The sequence below is a fragment of the Phoxinus phoxinus genome, assembly GCF_949152265.1.
Source record: "Phoxinus phoxinus genome assembly, chromosome: 18".
Classification (NCBI taxonomy): domain Eukaryota; kingdom Metazoa; phylum Chordata; class Actinopteri; order Cypriniformes; family Leuciscidae; genus Phoxinus; species Phoxinus phoxinus.
The window spans coordinates 9,877,410-9,898,617 of NC_136893.1; the positions used below are offsets into that span (position 1 = coordinate 9,877,410).

Consider the following 21,208-nt stretch of genomic DNA (forward strand, 5'->3'; position numbering starts at 1 on the left):
ATCAGACGTGATTCATATTAGGCAGCACGACACATATATTTTTTTGTGCTTCAAAGTTTCTCTAGGGATGTCTACTAAAGTAAAATACAGCAAAGAAAAAGTAAATGTCAATGACCTGTGGACTGAACGAACGTTGTAATTAAAAAATAGTTAAATGTTTTAAATGTGAAAATTGTATTACAACATGTTTTACATGCTTCCTTTTATGGAGCTATGACAGAATTATCTTTCAAAGGGGCAACTTTAATTAAACAGCTCTGTGTCTTACACCATTCAAACATGTTCACTTGAAATATACTCTTCCATTTATAGTTGATTGGAATTCTTTTTTCTAAATCATAAATGTTACCAGACGTATTAAGTGTGTCAATGTAGACTTACTTAAATTAGTTACTAAAGTGCATTTGCGTCCCTTGGACTTTTATTTTGACTTTTATTTTGAAAAACGAATCACCGGAAAACATACTGAAATAAATATAATTCAGTTCGTTTCAAGGATTGCTTCAGTGCATATGGAAATGTTAGCTCAGAGTGGTGTTTTTTATTGATTGTAATATAATGTATATCAAATAGTACAGCATAGGACATGTCCATCATGTTATAGCTTTTGAGACACTGCGGGGCTTTTCATAGCCGCCATCTTTGTTCGGGGCAAAGATGCCGAAAAGTTGTTCTGCATATAATTGCACAAATAGGTACAATAACAAAAATCCCGAGATCACGTTCCACAGGTATGTAATGATAGATAGCTCACTGTCATTATGACTTGAGGGCATTATATTAAAAAGGTATCCGAAATATATTTTGCAAGACTTTTACCATCATCCCTTGTCAGGTTCCCTTTCAGCAAACCATCGGTTTTGAGCCAGTGGTTAGATAACATTGGACGTGACGACTTTCAGCCAAGGAAACACATGGTTATCTGTTCACTTCATTTCACCCCGGACTGTTTTAGTGGTTTGGGCAACCGTAAAAATCTGTTGTGGAACGCAGTGCCAACTCTCTTTGCAGTCCCACATCAGGATGCAAAGGTAAATCAGATCACAGCCTCATTATCTTAAATACAACTAATACACAATGTGTTTTTCATCTGTCTAATTGTCATCTTTCTACAATCAGCAAAATAATTCCCGGAAGAGGCTAAAGAGGTCTGCTTTAAAATCTGCTGCTGATAAATGTGATGGCATTTCACCTGATAGGACCCATCCTTTCACTGATGATGCCCAAACTGAAGAGATGCTTGAGGATGCTCAACACTTTCACAATAATGTAGATGTTTACGGTCAAACCACAAAGGTGAATCTTTTATCTTAAAACCTATACCTATATTTCTGTGTATAGTTATGCAGTAAATGTTTTTTTTTTTTTTTACACAGGATTTAGCTGCCGCAGACCACACCTATGCCCTTTTGGACCAATGCACGACCAAAGCCCGTCTGTTTGACATTTTAGATGCCAACAGATGGTTACAGAGAAGGCTGCAGACCAAACGCAGGGTGATAAAAAGAATGAAACTTAAACTGCAAGATGCTCAAAGAGAACTTCTGACTTTGCGTCAACAGCTCCGCTATAGACACACGCATTTCCAAAGACGCTCACAGCTCCCAGTACAGTGTGGCAGTGGTTCCAAGACTTAGTCAAGCAGTAATAGAGACCTTGGGTTGCACAAACATCTTTGAACTATGAAGAAGTCTGAACTTTTGGTCATGGTAAAGGGGTAATTGTGTGCAACAAATATGTTTCTTCAAAAAGGGTAATTAGACAGGCAAGTCCAATTAAATCTGAACTTTGTGCTTAGGTTTTGATAGGACTTATGTGAAACAATTTTATTTATTAAATAAAATAAAAACTTTACAATAGTCCCATTCATATTTAACAATGAGCTTATATTTTCTACAGTATTCATAAATCTGGGTTAAAGTAAGTTAATATTGTTAACTAACTGGTCCATTATATTATTAACAGATACATCCTCTGATTTTAACAATGTATTAGTAAATGTTGAAATTAACAAATGTATTATTCTTTATAAGTATTTTTCATTTTTAGTTCATGTCAAGTAATGTAGTTAAATATAACCTTATTGTAAAGTTATCAAATATCACCCCGCTGATAAATTTAGGAAACATTATGAACGTTTAAAAAAAAAAAAAAAAAATCTTGATTCTTGTGTACACAATTTAAACAATACACCTTTCTGTTGTTCCTTGATGATTTATTTTAAAAATGACAGTCTATACTTGCTGCAAATGGTAGGCAATTAGGTAAAGTATGACAATAAACACCTTTGAAGAACAAAACCTATACTCCAGCAAACAATTATAGATCGTCTTTTTTAACATCATTCAAATGGTAAGTGTGCAGAATGGACAATTCATATAAATTATATAACTCAAAAAGGAAACAAAGAGGTGTTATACACTCAGTCTTTCAAATAAAAGATCAAGACAGAAATTTATTTGCTTTCATAAAGACCCCAAATACCAAAAAGGCAACAAAAAGTTTAAATCAACCAAAGACTGTTATAAGGGTGTAGATCTTTCCTGTATGAAGTATGGCACTATAATGCAGGGATTATCGGTAAATGAGGTTGATCCTAACAAACAAACAGAGGAGGATGTTCCACTATTATTCCTTTATCCACTGCTATTCAAGTCTTTGGACACAAGGTGGGAGACTAGCCCTACTTGAGATTTAGTTCACATTCGGTTTCCTCAACCAGCACACATTGACAGTACCGGCATATTGTGTGCATTGGCCCCTTTAATTCCTATGACACTGCTGGCAGACGTGGAGTGCGAGAGGTGGGCCTCTAAATATTAGACTCAAGGGAATGGGATAAAAGAGAAAAATAATGCAGATGATTAAGCAGTCAGGGTTTCACTAAGAACATGCTTTGCCTCCTAAACACTGGCGAGATCATTTATTTAGAAGCCGGTGGTACAAAAAGTCAGACACAGAAAGGCGGCTGACAGCTGGGGTACACACCAGCTCCTGTGAGATTTAGTGAGTCGGATCAAGCAGCAATGGTTTCTCTGTGATGTAATGAGGGTAAAATAGCTCTCTCTGGTGAGTGCTGATTACAGGCACTGTTGTGGATCCATATTTAAAGAAGAGGGGCTTTGTTTAAAAATGCTTATGAGGCCTACCAACACAAAAATATATATTTTCTCTTGCTTTGTCTGGGAAAGGCCATCATTTTATTAGTGGAAATCCAGCAAATTAAACGTTCCAATTAAATGTTCTAAATTGCAAACAGACATCATGTTGAATATCATTTAAAACAGAACTAAATAAAGGATAAATAGGTATATGAAGACTTTTATGGGCACAGAGTGTTTCCAGGGCACTACTCCAGAACATCTGTCTCTCATCAGTCTATACCAGTCCAAGCTGTCCCTTTCAGCTCAAGAGATATATGTTCCTAACTGTCATTCATTATCAATCCTGTGGGCTACAAGAGAGAGGGAAGAAAAGAACATGGGATTTTAAAATACAATTGGGAATAGCATTCATCTTCACTGCTGGTGGTAAACACAATTAAGCATTTGCCATCATGAAGTCAGGATTACATGGATTAAAAGAAATGCTCTTAAAAACAATTGCAGATTGTTGCGTTTGTTTTGCGTACTCACATTGTTTTGGTATCCTGAGTGCTTCGGTGTCACCACATAGAACTTGGTGCATCACGCCTCTGAACTGATACAGCATCTTCAGACTCTTTTCCTCACCTACACAGGGGTCGTAGAAGCCTGGTAAACCAGCCTGAGGACATTCATGCAAAAACAACCAATTAATACCTGCAACAGTGCTTAACACAAGCGGTGCGGCAGTTCCACTTTCTCAAGGTTTGTTTTTTTGTGGGTTTCAGAACAGTTTGTTAAACATTTTGTACAACACTATAAAAGTGCAACATAAGGACATTTAAGGCCAATATGTTGAGACTGACATTATTTAGGCAACCATTTACAATAAGGTTTCATTTGTTAACATTAGTTAATGCATTAACTAACAATGAGCAATACATTTGTTACAGTATTTATTAATATTTGTTAAGTAAGCTTCGCGTCGGGGTCTCGATCAGCCTGTCGGGGTTGTATTCGCTATAACAACTGCCTCGCTATACATTATTCCGCTTATCACATGGCTACCTACCAAATAAATAAATAATTTGACACAACATATTGATTTAAAAAGGAGTTTATTGATTTAAAAACGATTGTATTGCTTCCAAAAAAGAACTGTTAAGAAATACAACTTTTAATTTTAATAATGTATTAGTAAATGTTGAAATTAACATTAAGATGAATAAATACTGTAGAAGTATTGTTCATTCTTAGTTCATGTTAACTGATGTAGTTAACTAATGAAACCGTATTGTAAAGTGTTACCATTTTTTTTTTTCATGCATTAAGCTACACTTTAAAATGTCAACATTAAATGGAATATAAAGGAAACATACTATCTTTCAAAAGTTTGCGGTAGGTACGATGAAAACTTTTTTTTATTTTTTAAGTACCGGTAAGTCTCTTATGATCACCAAGGCTGCATTTATTTGATCAAAAAGTAAAAACAGTAGTATTGTGAAATATTATTAGAATTTAAAATAAATGTTTTCTATTTTAATTAGGGCTGTTAATATACTTTTTTTTTTATAATCGTGATTAAATCACACCCATTTTGTGCAATTAATTGCACACTTATTGTGGAATTAAGCATACACCATTTATCTATGCTTAACAAGATAATTTTGTCATCATTTGCTTTATCCAGACAACTAAACCATCAGATTGAAAGGTTATTATCAAAAAACTGTATTTTTCTGCAAGCTTTTTTAAGTGTAAATTTAAGTGTCTTTCCAAAAAAGTACACTTTAATAACCAAATGATATAAGGAGTACTTATAATTCTTAAATTATATGTACTCCTTATATATAATTCTTAAATTTATGCACACCAAAGCACCAATGAAAACAAAAAAAACGTCAGAATTCACAGTGTATAGTACGTGTACAGTGCAACAGCAAAGAGCTTGTTTACATTTTAGACAAGTCAAGTTGTGATACTGAACAGGACCACATGAACAACAACAACAACGTAATTTACGTTAAAGACGCAACTTCACATACTTGAGCAATTTACTTGCTTTAAATTATTTTAACACATTAAGGATTTTGAATTAATTGTATGCGTTAAAAGCCCTAATTTTATATATATTTTTAAATAAAATGTATTCCTGTGATGACAAATCAGAACTTTCAGCATCATTACTTCAGTTTTCAGTGTCACATGATCCTTCAGAAATCATTCTAATGTGCTGATTTGGTGCTCAATGGACATTTCTGATTATTATCAATGTTGAAAACAGTTGTGCTGCTCAATATTTTTTGTGGAAACTGATACATTTTCTTTCAAGATTATTTGATGAATTGAAAATTCAAAAGAACAACATTTATTTGAAATAGAAATATTTTATAACATAAATGTCCTTACTGTCACTTTTGATACGTTTAACGCTTCTTTGCTGAATGAAAAATATTTATTTAAAACAAATGACTGACCTGAAACTTTTGATCTTGCGTACATTTGCATCTTTTTTCTTTAAATAATAATTTTACATTAACTTGCAGTTTCTTTCCCCCGTCTTTCAGTACACCATTACAAAGTACATTACATTACCGTATAACCATTTGATATTTGAGAAGCAAAATCACGCGACCGAAAACGTAAAAAAAAGATTAAACTAGAGAAACCTTTTTGGGAATTAATTTTTTATTCTAATAACTCGCTACTCTCATCAGTTATTGGCTTTTGGAAGAAAACAAACAACAAAGCAAGTATAACTGTGATTTACCTTAGAAGCTTCTGTGAGAATGAGCTTCGAGTCCTTCACCAGGCACTGTAGAGGCACAGTGACATCAATGACCCTGGCCCTTTCGTGCTTACGGCTGTTGTCGGTCACAAACTTGCCATACCAGGCATTGAGGATGATCAGACCTGGAATACAACACTACTGAGTCACCAATCCTCATTTGGCACAAAGTTTAAATCATAGTTTGATCACACCCAATGTTATTGGGAGTTATGCGGTCATACCCATTCTGGACTCCTCCGCTTCGATAATTCTACGCACAGACTCTTGCATCAGCAGAACCTAGAGAAAAGAGTGATTTCAAGTAAGACTGCTTGTATATGCACATAGTGAAGGCACACATTTATCACCCTGACACAGCGACTGATGTGCAGATAGGAACGGTAGCCTGACGCTAACTCATTGTTTCTCCAAGCACAAAGCACCTGCCGTGAAAGTTATGACCACTTTAAACGGCCATGCATTATAAATTATTTGCAGCGTATTTAGACATTATAAACTCACAGCTGCTTCTGCCTCTTGCTTCTTCTTGGCGACGTCTGATGCCGAGCTCTCCCGCTGCTTCTCAAGCTCCCTAAACAAAAGGTTCAATGTTAATTCACCATTTGCTCTTTTACTCAGTTTCATGGCCATTTAAAAGGATTTCAGTCTATTATTTTCCAGACTCACGGGGGATAAACGTTGGAGAGGAGTGTTTGGAAGTCAATTGGCCAATAAAAGACAACAAAATGAAACAGGTGGAGAATGTGACTGCGACTCTGCAGATGTAATCAGCGAAAAAGGCTTACTGTTCCTGCTGAGCACGAACATAAGGTCTGATAACCAGCCGCTGGATGGCCAAGTAGAACACGACGGGTCCGACAGTGGCATAAAACACGGCGCTGGGTAGAAGCTGGTCTGTTAAGTGAATTGGGAAGAAGTACGTCTGACTCGCTCGGTTCAACCTGAGACAGACAAAAACACCACAATTTCAGAGCTACTGAAAAACTGCTAATGGGAAACAGCTTCAAAATGATCAAAAGCCTTTTACTTGATCTTGAGAGAGACGCCCTGAGGTACTCCAACACTGACAGTAGCACCCAGGACACTGTGCCTACTGATCTTAGTCTCCGCACCGTATTCCACCACCGTGCCGAAAAACCCTGACCTGCAACACAAGTGCTGTTTATATTAACAGGATACAAACAGAAAATGTGAATCAAGACATTTGAGAGGACGATTGATTAGTTGTGACTGACCACAAATAAACTGCAGGTCATGTGAACACAGAATCTAGGATATCAGTCACAGAGGCTGCATTTACACTGCAAGGCCAAATACACGGATACTGTTTGTTTATATATTTATGTTAGACTAGCAGTCTTCAACCCCCAAGGGGGTCCATAACAATACTGCTGTGTTCGCCATATTTGATCACAAATGTATAATAAGCATAAATCAAAAATACAATGTTAACTTCAACTAAAGCTTTTAATTACATAAAACAAAACAAAACCAGACTGCATGAATATAAAGAAAGGAGAATTTTACATACAGATACTCTTTAATATTTCTAAAATAACTAAATTAAAAATACCTAATATAGCTCATTTTATTTGTGCATGCAATTATGATTCACATTTAGGGAATTCAATGCATTTAGTGAACTCACTTGAGCCTATCATAATCAGTTTTGTAAAAATTACACAGATTATGAGAATCAGATATACTAGCATTTACGTCAGACAAGATACATAGGATTTTATCCAAATTGGATGCAAAAAGAATAATAAAATATGTATATAGGGATGGTCAACAAATTTAAAGCACAATATTGTTAAAATCACAATATAGATTATATATATAAAAAAAAACATTTCAAATACAGCAAAAATTATGAAAAGTAATTTAGATTTAAAATAATGTCCAAAATATAATATTGGGAGAATCTTAATTTCATCAAAATAATAAAAGTCACAATTAAAATAAATAATTATTTAAAAATACTGTGCATAATGATAATTAAAAAACAAAAGAATATTGGTAGACAAATATTTACCACTACACAGTTTAAAGTGCCAGATTTTTGGTTAAAAGTGTAAATGAAGCCAAAGAAGAAAAAAACAAAACAAGCCATCTTTGTGCAAAACACAAAAAGACAAAGGCAGCAATCCACAGATACATACTTGACAGAGCCCTTGATCTTGGTCTGATCATCATCCTGGAATTTGTACTGGTAGCTCATCATAATAAATGTATGTGGAATTCCCAGCTATGGTGATAAAAAAGTGGTAAGTCCTAAGAACAGTGGTTGGAAAAAGAAAACTTTGGCATAAAGATCAGGGAAAGTCTGTCCAAAACAGCAACTGACCTGCACAGCAAAGGTGAAATGACTGCTTTTGGTGTCCCTGACGATGCTGGTGTTCATGGAGGACTGAGTTCCCCAGCGCCACTGTAAATAACCCATAGTGTTTTTGTCTAGGTGGCGTGCAAGCATAGTAGTGAGACCCGGCCGTATACCACGGGATGAAAACTGCATGCCACAATGAGCCGTTGTGAAGCTGAAAAACACAAATACATCTCAGTATACAATACACAAAATAGTATGCAACATAAGCTTAAACATATTGCTCAAACACCACTGATATGCAATGGACTCACCAGCGTGAAGTCAAGTTACGGAAAATCTTCATCCCTAAGAGAGGGCCATGAGTGTCTCCGGCCCCAAACTCAACCTGTATTAATATAAATATGTTATGAGATATAAATCATGTTTGGTTTCATGCTCAGCAAACATTATAATCCAGTCCATTAGTATGTAAAACATTAACTGAATACCCTCACCTCTCCCCAGCCCTTAGCCGAGGTAACTCTTCGCAAGGCTAAGTTTATGTTTCCTCCCCCATTGCCATTGTGTGTGGAGAGAGAGCCAGAAAGAATGGCTGTGTCTGAGGTGGTCAGAGGGGCCTATGAGAGCAAGGATAGATAGCCTATAAAACTTATGAATGAATCAAGATCAGGGTCAATGACATATATATACTGTATGTGTTACAGAAATTCCATAGTATTTTTTTTTTTTCATATTATGGAAGTCAATGGCTACCATCAACTGTCTGGTTAACAACATTCTTCAAAATATATTTATTGTGTTCAACAGAAGAAAGAACAAACTCGAGGGTGAGTAAGTGATGATAAAACGTTCATTTTCAGGTCAACTGTCCCTTTAATATTTCTGTGGAAACTGTTTTCACTTTTTTCAGGATGAATAGAAATTTCAAAAGATCAGCATGGATTTGATCAAAATATAAATATTTTGTAACATTATAATTGTCTTAACTGTCACTTTTTTATCAATTACAAACATCTTTATTGTTACTTTTGATCAATTACATTTTTAAATATTTAATATAATAATAATAAACTATTTTATATAGCGCCTTTAAAATGGCTTCTCAAGGCACTTTACACAATAAAACAGACAGATAAAAATACAAAGAGTACGGGGAAAAAAGGGAACAGAATGGAATACAATTACGGTAGTTAAAACCATCAATACAAAGCTGATCTAAAAAATAAAAAAGAGAAAAAAAGAGATTAGGTTATATTTAAAAATGTTTAGATTCTGTGCATCTCTATAATGAGAAGGGAGTGCGTTCCAGAATTTCGGAACATAGGATGAGAAAGCCCTGTTCTCTACAGATCGCAAACATATCTGTGGGGCAGCCCAGATTGAGAGGAGCGCAAATGACGATTAGGAGTATGCAAATTTAAAAGGGCAGACAGATACTGAGGGGCCAGACCATGCAGTGCCTTACACTTGAGCATAAGGATTTTAAAATAATTGTGGAACCTGACTGGGAGCCAATCCAGTATTGGAGTGATGTGTTCATTTCTCCTGTATCCACTCAAGACCCTAGCAGCAGAATTTTGCACACATTGCAATTTGTTGAGTGTGGTTTTAGGAACCCCAGCAAGAAGTGCATTGCAGTAGTCAATGCAGGATAAAACAAAAGTATTGATAAGCCTTTTAGTCACAGAAGAAGATAGCATAGGGTGAAGTCTAGCAATATTTCTGAGATGAAAAACTAATCCATAACAGTATATTGTACATATGAGTCAAAAGATAAACTCCTTAATAAAAAAATAAAAAAAGTAATGATCCAAACCTTTAAACAGTAATGCCTCTATGAAGGTTTACATCAGAAGAAACATGTAAGGACTGTACCTCTATGGACTGAGATATGTGCATCCTGTTGATCTCAATGTGCGGTACACCGCCGCTGCCACCAGCAGAGATCTCTTCATAATCCTCTTCATAGTGATCAAAGAGGTCTGTCGCATCAATACCCACGCTTATTGTCCCCTGAGTGAGACAGCGAACAATCAACGAGACCTGTATTAATGTTGACAGCGGATACTGCTTTGAAGGCATTAGGTCAAACCTTAGGGTTGGTCCTTTGCTGTAGTCTTCTCTCCTCTCTCTCTCTTTGAAGTCGCTCATACTCTTCACGGATCTCTGCTGGCGTTCGTTTTCTCTCTACTACCTAGAGATCATTTTATTGTGTAGTAGTGAGCACAAAAAAAGATGACACATAAGCCCACTGGGAAAATGATTTGCTTGAAATGTAATAGAACAAATTCTAAAGCATTTATGAGTCTTCCGAATCTTCAACTTACCTCCCATCCTTCCACATCCAGCCCTCTCTTCCCATATACGTCATAGATTGCTCTAGATTGTGGGTCGCTTAGTACTACAGAAGCAAATAAATCACAATCATCAAATATTCATGAGTTGGTATTAAAAACGTATGTATAAAGTAAAGAAAAGCTGTCATTACAAAACACTTCTTTAATAATAAAAACAGGCACATAACACAACAAAAGCGTCTTGCTTTGTCAGGGGCATTAAATGGCTGAGTGTGCAAAAACATTGTACCTTCATAAGCCTTGTGCACCAAGTTAAAAAGCTGCTCTGCCTGCCTCTTAAGCTCTGGATCTCTGTGCTTGTCTGGGTGGTAGAGCATGCAAAGGCGGCGATATGAAGCCTTGAGCTCGTCCTGTGTGGCCTGAATATACAATTAAAAAGAAACTGTTCATTCTGCAGATCCATCATCATACACCTAAACTTCAGCGTTGCTCTTTGGAGGGGAATATACAATAAAAATGTGCAAAAATCAACTCTAAAAACTAATTCAGAAGTGGTAATCAAGAACATTACAAGACTTTTGTGTGCGCACTAGTGACTATTATCTCAAAAATACAAACTGTCATAATTTACTCCCTCTCCAAACCTTTGCTTTTCTGTTCCACTGAGGTTAGAATAAATGAAAAAGTCAAAGTCACCATTTGATTTGATTGTATGGCAAAAGATGAATGTCAGTCCCTAACATTCTGCATAACATATCCACAGAGGAAAGTTATACAGGTTTGGAACAACATGAGGGTGAGTAAATGATGATAGACTTTTCACTTTTGGGTCAACTATTCATTAAAATTACCTTAACAGTTGGCAAAGAAAATCTCAGAAACCGGTTCAATGAATGTTTAAAAGTCATTTGTGGAGTTTTTCGCGATTGAAGTGATACTTTGGTAACAGTTTCACTTTTACAGTTGTGAAGTGTCAACAATAATCGCTTATACCTCGTGCTTCTCGTTGAAGTCTAAAAAGAACAGAAGGCATTTACGTATTATGTGTCAGATCTATTAGAAACCATGCAGTCAAATTCCAATGATAAACAAGGGTCACGGTGTGCTGCAGTCTGAGCCATAGCTTAACGGCATGCTGTCGGATCCTGTTTAAGAGCGCGATATGTGAAACGCCTGCTTTTACTACTCACTTGCGTCTCTCTCATCTTAAACTTCTAATTTAACAAGAGTGTGTCATACCTCTCTGCGGACGTTTAACAAAGAATAATAGTCATCATTGTCGATTTCATCTTCTTCCAAGGCCGCCGCCATATTTACCACCTTTCATCCCCGCCCCAGAGCCAGATCAAACTACGCTGATCTTTGGTGTGTGGAGTCGGAGCGCATGAAGGTCTTTAGTGCCACCCTCAGGATGGGAGGAACACTGCACAAAAGGCTGGGGTGACTACTTTGAACCCTGTCCCAATGTAGTAAGTAGACAGGCAGGCAGAACATCGAATCATTGCATTCGGACCGAATGGACGAACATGTTTTGGTCCTGTGACTTCCAAACATGTTTTACTATTTAGACCACTTATATAATTGATTGCTATCAGGATGTGAAGAGAGTTTCAAACAGTATAACAAAAAGTGTTTATAAAACAAATTGCCTATCCTAACTTTAAGTGTATCCTTTGGTTCCACAATTCTTTGCACACATTCCAATTCACATTGCAAAACGTTTTGGAAAATATAATTCTTACGTGTTTGACTTCTCTTGAAATATCAATGGTATGACCCATTTCAGATGCATCAAAAATTACAACAACAGTGGTTACAGATAAACATATATTTTTTTTTACATTTTCAATATTTCAATAATTGATCAAAATTATTGCTAGGAACAAATCAATATCGCTGAATATTGGTAGGGACATGTTGTTGCCATAAATATAAAGCACATGGCAAATACATTTTAATTTTATTGGCTGAAGGGGACGTCATATGATATTACTAAAACGTTTTTATTTTATTTTATTTTACTGTATATCAACAGTAAATGGGACTTTTTATATGAATAAACCTCCCATTTAGGGACGCTTATTCATCCAATAAGAAGTTTAACCCTACAAGACAACGCAATGTATAAATGATGCAAAGAAATTTAAAATACAATAATAATGTTCAACAACAACAACAACAAAATGTTTTTACTAATATCACATGACATTCCCTTCAGCCAATAAAATTAAAATGTATTTGCCATGTGCTTGATATTTTTGGCAACAAGGAAGTGAAGGCATTGGCACATGTTATGTCACATGCTGTCAGGGCTCCATTGATTGTGAGTTCATTATAGACTGCAAAATGCATATAAAATCAAATTTTTTAAAATATCATTGCTCATCCGAATGTGTTTTCTAAAGTTTTTGGTAATTTTTAGTGCACATTTTGTAAAAACAGTCACCCAAAGTCCAAAAAATCTGTTCATCATGCATAAATGACAAAGTCCTTTTAGGGGATATATTTTTTCTGTGTAGCTGGCACTATTGTTCATTGCTGGCAGGCAGTATAATAGTCGTTTTGCCTGTGTTTGAGGTTGATGTTAGTACGTTTTATAGAAGACGGAGAGGAAAAGCTGTAGGCTGCCTTTTCCAAAAACTATTGATGATAGAAAGTTTTTTCCAGAAAGTATCGAAGTTTAGAGAGTCGGACATGTAACCCGAAGGTTGCGGGTTTGATTCTCAATACCGACAGGAAACTACTGAGGTGCCCTTGAACAAGGCACCTAACTCCCAATCGCTCCCCAGGCGCTGCAGCGAATGACTCCGGGTGTGTGTGTCCACGATTTGAAGTGTGTGTGTGTGTGTGTGTGTGTTCACTACTCACTACTCCTAATGTGTGAGCACTAACTTTGATGGGTTTGATGGGATTGAAATGCAGAGGACACATTCAGAGAATGGTTTACCACACTTGGCCTTCACATGTCACTTTCATTTTCCTTCACTTAGTGACGGCAGTTCATCAGAAAATGAGGTTGTAGAAAGAAAGGAAAAAGTTGAGGATCAAGGAGGATAGAAGCAGTGAGGGTGATGGCAGAGATGAAGAATATAAGTCATAGATTGTTGTGGAAGTCAGGCATTGGGGTACATAATCCTATGCCAGTTTGGAAGATTTGATTTAACCAAAGGTCAGATGGCAATGTCTATTGACCTCACTACACGAACAAAAATGAAGACAAAATAGGTCAAAATCGAGTTAAAGTGTGGGCCGTGGGTACACAGAAAAGGAAGAGTCTTGAGTTGATTTTCACTCGTGTTAAAATCATTGATTTGGAATTCCAAGAAAGAAACCATGTTTTTAATCCTTTTTGAAACAGGTTTTTACTACCACTACTTTGAAGTTGCATCAGAATTTGTTAAATATTTGACATTATCACATCTGAGATACAAAAGAAATATAGCACAAGACGAAATGGAATGTTAATAACGCTTTTTAATGTTTTGTTTTTTAAAACACTAAGACCTTTCCACTACTTTTCAGATAGTGAAAATGCATTTGAACGTGACGTTTCAGACAATTTGCAGAAAGTCATATACCCTAATAGGAGATTTACCCTATAGGACAAATTTATAACCCTAACAGTTATAAATGATGGCACCCTAAAAAATGTCAAAGGTCAGATGTAGAAAAATAACTTTGTAAAATGATATTAGTCTTAAATATATGTAAAATATAAAGTCATAAAAAAATTCTAACTGTGATTTCATAATTAGTCCCAAAGAGTTTTTTTTTTTTTCAGTTTAAAAACTCAAAAGGGCCTCTTTTTTCCTTAATTAACATTCTGTTAGTAAATGACTGTAATTGAAATAAAACCCACATAAATCAGTGTCATGTGCAGAATCACATGGTTGAAGTTCCACTTGGATTTTAATTACAGATTAATCAAATCAACTTGAATCTCTAAAAAACTCATAAAATCGAGTAAAATGATTGTAACAAGTTGAATGGATGGAAACAAAAATGTTGTCACGAAGTAAAGATAATAATAATCGAGTAGTCTTTGAAGACCTCGTGATGTCATGTTGTGATCCTGGCAAGAATACATTGCAGATGTTCGTAAGTGCCTCAAAAGTTGTAGTAGACTAACATTGTTCAAGCTTTATGTATTAATATTATTAGCCTTCTGAACACGTTCTAATCCTAAATTAAACCGTTGCTATGTATGCATTGAACTTGATTTATTAATGTTATTTCAAAAACATCACAATGTTATGTTTATTTCCATTACCAGATGTATCGTCTGATAAACTGGCCTATGTTTTCTCTCGACGGGTCATTTAGATTGTTTTATTCAACAATCCAAGATTTTTCTCTTAGAAAACGAACAGATAAGTATTTGGAAAGCACTCATGTTATCAAGAAACTGCAAGCAATAAAGATGACGCTTTAATGATAACATTTCATAGCGGGTATTCGCTGCGGGCAGAGAGACATTTAAGCCATTATCTATACGCTCGATGCAATTAACGAATGCTTAATCTAACGAATAATTAATCAGCTTGGGTATCATGCGACTTCCATATTCCTAAACGCAGTTTTGAGGTTTTCTACTAGCCTAGGCAATTCAGATGGGACCTATACCACAACATTCTTCATATACTGATGGAATAGGCTGTCAGAAACTATTTATCTGTCTGTGCAGGATACTTTCAGTGAACCATAAGACGTTTTGGAGCCTAGGTCTGTCTCTCTACGCACTGTGAGAGTGGATCGCTGCTGCCACCTGGAGCTGTCCGTTCAGCACCTGCGCAGCTCTTCCGCGCATTCAGCCCAACGGTGCTTCATCTGCAAGGTTAACCTACTATGGATTGCTATATCTTTATCTTAATGGTATACATCGCTTAAACAACATAAAAAGCAGTTGTGTAAACTGTAAAAAAAGGGAAAAAAAGTTCAGTTTTAACTCGATTTCCTTCATAAATAAATTCAAAGTGATCGAAAAAGTTAAGTTTTCAATTTTTGTGGGTTGAACATATGGTAGCAGAGCTTTGATTTTGAAATGCAATAACTCAACAGCCCCAAATTCGGTATCTTAAATACATTAAGGTCATATACAAAACGTGTACAAATAACTTGTCCTGAATTGCTTACGAATGAAATACGTTTTCTGCTTTTGAATTGAGCAAGTTGAAACATTTGCATCGCCTTTTCATTTGCACGCGAACGTCTCACGAGCGCTCACTTTGGATTGGTTCGGTTCTTCTTAAGGTGTATCTACACACCACGCTTTTACCCAATGGTTCTTTAAAGGGGAGGATGTTTGCTTTGCTCTCGCAAGCCATTTTAGAACAACATGGTCAGTCATAGTTCGACAGCCAATGGTGAGTGCGCTCTGGTTGGACTTGCCTCTGCCTCTCCAGTCCCTTCTCGTGCTGCTGTCCTCTGCGTGAACGCGCGTGGTACCCAACGCTCGTGAAGAGGAGGAGGATGTGGCGCGCGGAGGGGAAATGGCTGCCGAAAACAAGCCGGAAGGTAAGTCAGAAACATCGGGGATATTTTTACTTGTACGACAAGAGTGTGCGAGGGGAAAAAATTAGAGGCAGGCGAGGAAGAGCCGTCAGTTGAGAAGCGAGAGCTTTTGGGATTTTAAAGCCTCTGTGTTTATCCTCACACACTCGTTATTCCAGCACGGAGACATCACATCACATCACCCTAGCCAGCATCGGTAGCTAGCCAGCAGTGTGCATCACATATATTTAAAAACAATCCGAAGCAAAAGCGCGAGAGCCTCTGCAAATTCAAAAAACCGTCTCGCGTTCCGTTTCCTTCAGCCTTAACGGTCGCGCTCAAAGCAAAACTTGTGAGCCGACACGGCTGTCGATTTCTAACTTCTTTTTTCGATTTATCAAGCTTCTTCAGTTGCGTAAATTGTTTCTGAGTTTGCGTGTATAGAGTTCTGGAGACCGTAGTTTGACTTAAAACTACCTTATATCCTGGAGTCGTATAAAACACTACTGGTAAGCTTGTTTAATACTAGATTTTTTCTTTCTCTGTCACTTTCACGCGTGCATAGACTTCAACTGACCTTCTTTTTAGCGGTTTTGTGATGTGTGGTCAAAGCAATTTCACTTTGAAATTTGCTTCAAGGACACATTCTTCCATACCAGTTTGCCCCCTTTACGTCATATACACATACACAGCAGTTTAAATCTCTGAACTAGATTCTTGTATAACCTGAGAGTCTGATATTTCCAGACCTTTATAGAACCAATGGAATGTTCGACAATAACGCAAAATTCATTTTTATTCTTTTGCCACGAAGGAAGAAGATGTGTCATTGAAGATTATACATAACCATTTCTCTATAACACTGTTTTGGATACTTTTCAAATTTGTCTCTAGGATGTATGAGACAACAAGAGTTGCTTTCACTCTGAGACACTCTAGTAGGCTACAGTTAATGTAGGCTAATTTATGTCCACAGTATGTCGCTGCTACATTTGGCTGAAATACAAAATTCGTTTTTTTTTAAATTACTAATTTTTTTTTGTCAGTAGCAACGGTATTGTTTAGTAGGTTATTATTAAGGCTATATGACAATAATTACACTTTAATCAGTTTTGTCAAGCTGTCAACACTCTCATATAGCAGATGTCACTGTATATAAAACGTATGAACAACGAGGTTTTGGAAAGTCGTCATTAGTTGGGAGGATATTTTGTTTGAAATTCACCTTCAGTGTCAGATCAAAGCAAATAATATTTTATTAGCCACAAGGTGGCGACATTGAGTTAAAATAAACTTATTTTAGGGAATCATGATATCATATCTTACAAATATTCGATTGGCTAAAGCGAATATACAATCATTCTATCATGTTTTTTGATAGCAAACTAGCCTATAAAAAAACCTTTGAAGAAGGCAATATGAGTTTATAAATCATGCTATGATAATGATATTTTCCTTATCATGATGCTAAATAGCCTAGTAGAAAGTGAAAGATAAGTTTGATGATAAAATCTCACTTCTGTGTAGTAAATTATGCATATTGATAAACTAATAAATTATCCTAATAAAAGTGGCATTAAAACATGACTCCAGACAAATCCAGGGTTCTGATTCTGAATATATAGCAATCCACAAGGAGGTGGTATTGAGCTTCCCAAATGTTCACTTTTATATTTTTAACACTGTGTCAGCTAAGAATACAAGCATTACCATAAATATACATCTCCGTTTGTTTTCAAAACAGCACTGAGGCTAACTACCTAAACTAGCTCTCTCTTTGTGTGTGTGCAATTGTGGGTGTGTGCATGTTAATAGTCAATCTCTGCATGTCTGTGTGTGCATTTCAGATTCAAACAATCACAACCAGCCTTGAAACGTGTCTCAGACTGGCCTGCTTCCTGCCAATGCATCCCAGTAACCAAGAGCTTTTTAGAAACCCTGACTTGTGACTCCCATTGCAGAACAGGCTCGGTTATTTTTGTCATGCTTGTCAGGTCAATGTATGGGGGAGGAGCTAGTGTTCCACACCTCCATATTAATATAGAGTGCACTGCACTGTATAGCTACAACTAAATTCAGAGTCCCATATAGTGCGTTATATTTAAACTCTAGGCCTACACACTTTCAGCATGTATGCTAGGGGAGTTCTGCATTATACGTTTTAGCGCTGATTGTTGCCTGTATTTTAACCTTTTGTCCTTGAAGCATTTAAAATGTTTGCATAGAGCATGGTTCTCCAGGGCCTTATTATTTGGCAGGGTTTTTTGCACATAAGGACAGGCTGTTCTTAGCTGGAGGCTGCTATGAAAACATGGTTAATGTCTCACGCACCCCATAGAGTTCTTCTGTCTCCTGATATGACCCAGCTCACTTTTTACATTGCCAGGAACTGGGACTGAACCTATGGAAGGTGGCGACCGTGGATTGAGATGTGCTAGAGAACTGCACAGTTAAAGGGACAGTTCACCCACAAAATAATTTACTCATTTACTCACCCTCATCATTTTCCAAACCAGACTTTATTTAATCTGTGGAACACACAAAATGAGCAAAATTGAGGACATGGGGGTGAGTAAATGATGACATAAGTGATTTAAATATTTGGGTGAACAATTACTTTAAACAAAAATTTAAACTATGCTCCATATTTCTATACAGATCAATTTGAATTTGGTGGTTCCCTCAGAATGGCTGTTATAGGGTGCTGTTTATTACAACAACTGACTATTAGTAGAAGCAGGGAGGATATAAGCTTACAAAGCAGGATTTATGATATATTGAGAAATTTACTTTTAAAGATTTCTGCATAGTCCTCTCCCCCACAGTTTTTAGTTTGAGAATATGCTTTTTAATTGAATTAGTGCATGGCAGGGATAGATGGAGATGGCACTTCTTCCTGGGGAGTTGTGACAGATCCTTTCGGCTTGTCTCGATCCTTCTCTACCTGCCTCACACAGAAACACACATTAACTTCATCGATTGGTGTAGCTTACTAAAATTGAGCCTCACCAAACAGCCCTGGGACCACAATGAGTGTGATTGCTGCCCTCATTGCTACCTGTTAAGGGCTATTTCTTGACTGTTTATTTCAACACCTACAGATTTATCAGAAAGACTGAGGAGCAAAGTGAAAAAAATACAAGAAACACAGGCAGACACACACAACATGTCAGGAGTTTTTGAACAAATCAATTAGCATCGGAGTTACTATATGCAGTGGTGTAGATTGTTTTCTCCCTTGGCAGCGTAAAACCTTATAGCCATTAACAGCTGGAGCCATCTATAATACTTTGTTGTAGTTAATGAAAATGTGCATGCGGTCTCAAGTTACAAGGGAACCGGGTTGCTTTTACATTCCTCGTCCATACCCCTGCCTGCAAATGAAACTGCATTTTCTCCCCACAAGGCAGCACCCTTAGGCCAAAGTAATCCCTTTAAATGCACCCCTGAATGTGCTTGATAAAAAAAGGGGAGAAGCAAATAGGCATGCTGAACTCTGAGGCCGAACGGTGCATATTGTTCGGGAGAGGTGTTCTTCAGCATGGAGATGGACACATTTGGGATGCATGGGCTTGCTGATGGGAGGGAGACCGGGGTTCGGCAGACATGACACTGCTGACCCCGGGAAACATTCTTATAAGTTCCTGCTATGTGCATGGGGGAAATGAAGACTAAAACAAAGTTGTGAGCCATTGTACATCCGGGAATGTGTACTTTTCCCAGAATTATTTTTTTGTCTTCTCCACTCTCTCTCTCTGCTTCCTGAAGGACTGAAGAAAATCCGTAATCCGGATCGAATGTACAGATCAGCTGTGTGTTATTCGGCCCATGCTCCTCCTAAGAGTGTCAGTGATGACACAGAGACGAACAGTAAGAGCTGCTTATTAATATTGCATTCGTGGCATTGCTCGAAGGGGCCACTTGCTGCCTGATCTATTATTCATCCATCGATTCATTTATTTACCTCTTGATTTCATTTGTCGTCCTCTCCTCCTTTGGGATTTCCTGTTGGGGCTTTCTGTGATGATTGACGAGTCAATGCTTTGATGGGGGTATGTTGTGGATATCAGATGTGTTGTTAGTAACTGAAAGTGTCAGTGGGTGGGTAAGACCTTGCACATCTCATTCTCCAAATGCTAGCGTCGACCTTTGAAAAACATCCATCCAGAGGACCCAATAGCACAGCGTGACTGAGCTCTAATATCTGTTGAAATGATTTGTCAACGCTACTAGACACTTTTCCCCTTAGAGTATAAAACATGCATATTTTATGTTGGACTTTTAGCATAAAGCATTGGTTGTGTTCAGATCATGTGTACGTTAATACGGCTTGATGTGTTGTGGAGCTCTGATTACTCTAGAAGTGGCACTGTTCTCATGTTTAATAGGCAGTATATTTTTTTCTCCTGGCACCTCTGAAGTCTTAGTTGATCTGTGCAATTAAGCTCGTTCATTTTTTTGTGTAAATTTGTAAGTGGAGTTAAATCAGCCTCATCTTCTTGTTATGCTGTCTGCTCATTACGCCATTGAGTAAGTCCTTGCCATTTCAAAGCTCAAAGATTTTAAGAGATGTAAAGTAAACTGCAGAAGTGGCTGTTTGCAGCCAGTCATGGTGATATTATTTTAGACGGCTTGTGTAGTATATATGTGAGCATGCCTCCTTTTGTATCTGTCTGCGCGTTAAGTATCAAGTCTCACGCTCTCATACACCAGCATGATTTAACCGTTGTGTGTGCCTGTCTGTAGCGGCCCAGTTAATGTTGGGTGCCTAGAGGTTTTCGCATCACCAGGACAGTAAAAATGCAGCATGGCTTGGTGGAAACAGGTATGTGAGTAATCATGTGAGTAATTGTGGGAGTAGTTATGATAAGGATAAAGGGCTTTAGCGAGGATCTGGCGGCGTGTCCTTTACTGTCTGCTGTGTGCGAGTAAATGTGTGTGTGCATGTGTGCTCGTAGGTCCTCACCTCCTCTTTCCCTGAGATGGGATTTTCATGGATGGGTGAGCTTGGCTGTGGCTGAAAATACATAAGAAGGCTCGTTTTTCTCTTCAGTTTGTTGCAGGCGCTTTGGTAGCTGAATTAAGTCACTGTTTTGGGCTTTGTGGATTTAGGCCAGTCTCATACTGTATATGAATGCAGACAACTTTTAGATAAGATGTTTGTAATCATTTAGTCAACGTAGAACCAAAAAGGCTGCATAGTCTAGATTCAGTTTAGAAA

The 21,208-nt window shown here is 37.1% G+C and overlaps 3 protein-coding genes across 6 annotated transcripts in view; 2 read left to right on the forward strand and 1 right to left on the reverse strand.

Moving 5' to 3' along the window:
* Nucleotides 1-410: 410 nt before the first annotated feature.
* On the forward strand, nucleotides 411-2,485 carry thap3 (THAP domain containing, apoptosis associated protein 3). 2 transcript variants are annotated; one of them, XM_079588128.1, is made up of 4 exons: nucleotides 411-731; nucleotides 836-1,031; nucleotides 1,120-1,296; nucleotides 1,377-2,485. In XM_079588128.1, the coding sequence occupies exons 1-4, from the start codon at nucleotides 658-660 to the stop codon at nucleotides 1,635-1,637; spliced, it is 708 nt and encodes a 235-aa protein (XP_079444254.1). In that variant the 5' UTR covers nucleotides 411-657; the 3' UTR covers nucleotides 1,638-2,485. The 2 variants fall into 2 exon arrangements, with proteins under 2 accessions (XP_079444254.1, XP_079444255.1); XM_079588129.1 differs by having other exon boundaries at nucleotides 526-731; nucleotides 956-1,031; nucleotides 1,377-2,304.
* dnajc11a (DnaJ (Hsp40) homolog, subfamily C, member 11a) lies at nucleotides 2,427-12,045 on the reverse strand. The gene is made up of 16 exons (XM_079588126.1): nucleotides 11,737-12,045; nucleotides 10,787-10,916; nucleotides 10,528-10,601; nucleotides 10,293-10,394; nucleotides 10,076-10,213; nucleotides 8,695-8,817; nucleotides 8,512-8,585; nucleotides 8,222-8,411; nucleotides 8,037-8,122; nucleotides 6,902-7,018; nucleotides 6,660-6,815; nucleotides 6,376-6,445; nucleotides 6,096-6,153; nucleotides 5,854-5,996; nucleotides 3,636-3,765; nucleotides 2,427-3,454 (listed from the first exon to the last, which is right to left on the reverse strand). The coding sequence occupies exons 1-16, from the start codon at nucleotides 11,806-11,808 to the stop codon at nucleotides 3,432-3,434; spliced, it is 1,686 nt and encodes a 561-aa protein (XP_079444252.1). The 5' UTR covers nucleotides 11,809-12,045; the 3' UTR covers nucleotides 2,427-3,431.
* A 3,835-nt stretch (nucleotides 12,046-15,880) lies between these two features.
* camta1a (calmodulin binding transcription activator 1a) overlaps nucleotides 15,881-21,208 on the forward strand; it is a 364,067-nt gene continuing 358,739 nt past the window's right edge. For all 3 annotated transcript variants that reach the window (XM_079588277.1, XM_079588278.1, XM_079588279.1), the window contains exon 1: nucleotides 15,881-16,011. In XM_079588277.1, coding sequence (XP_079444403.1) covers nucleotides 15,987-16,011 — 25 coding nt within the window. In that variant the 5' untranslated portion in view covers nucleotides 15,881-15,986. The remainder of the gene's footprint in view (nucleotides 16,012-21,208) is intronic.

Excerpts from the sequence above, each read along its gene's own strand:
- thap3 (XM_079588128.1), top strand. The coding sequence starts at position 658 with ATGCCGAAAAGTTGTTCTGCATATAATTGCACAAATAGGTACAATAAC. Across the intron at positions 732-835 it reads CCCGAGATCACGTTCCACAG|GTTCCCTTTCAGCAAACCAT; the intron begins GTATGTAATGAT and ends ATCCCTTGTCAG. Across the intron at positions 1,297-1,376 it reads TTTACGGTCAAACCACAAAG|GATTTAGCTGCCGCAGACCA; the intron begins GTGAATCTTTTA and ends TTTTTTACACAG.
- dnajc11a (XM_079588126.1), bottom strand. The coding sequence starts at position 11,808 with ATGGCGGCGGCCTTGGAAGAAGATGAAATCGACAATGATGACTATTAT. Across the intron at positions 10,917-11,736 it reads TGTTAAACGTCCGCAGAGAG|GCCACACAGGACGAGCTCAA; the intron begins GTATGACACACT and ends TTGTATATTCAG. Across the intron at positions 10,214-10,292 it reads AGCAAAGGACCAACCCTAAG|GGGACAATAAGCGTGGGTAT; the intron begins GTTTGACCTAAT and ends TGTCTCACTCAG.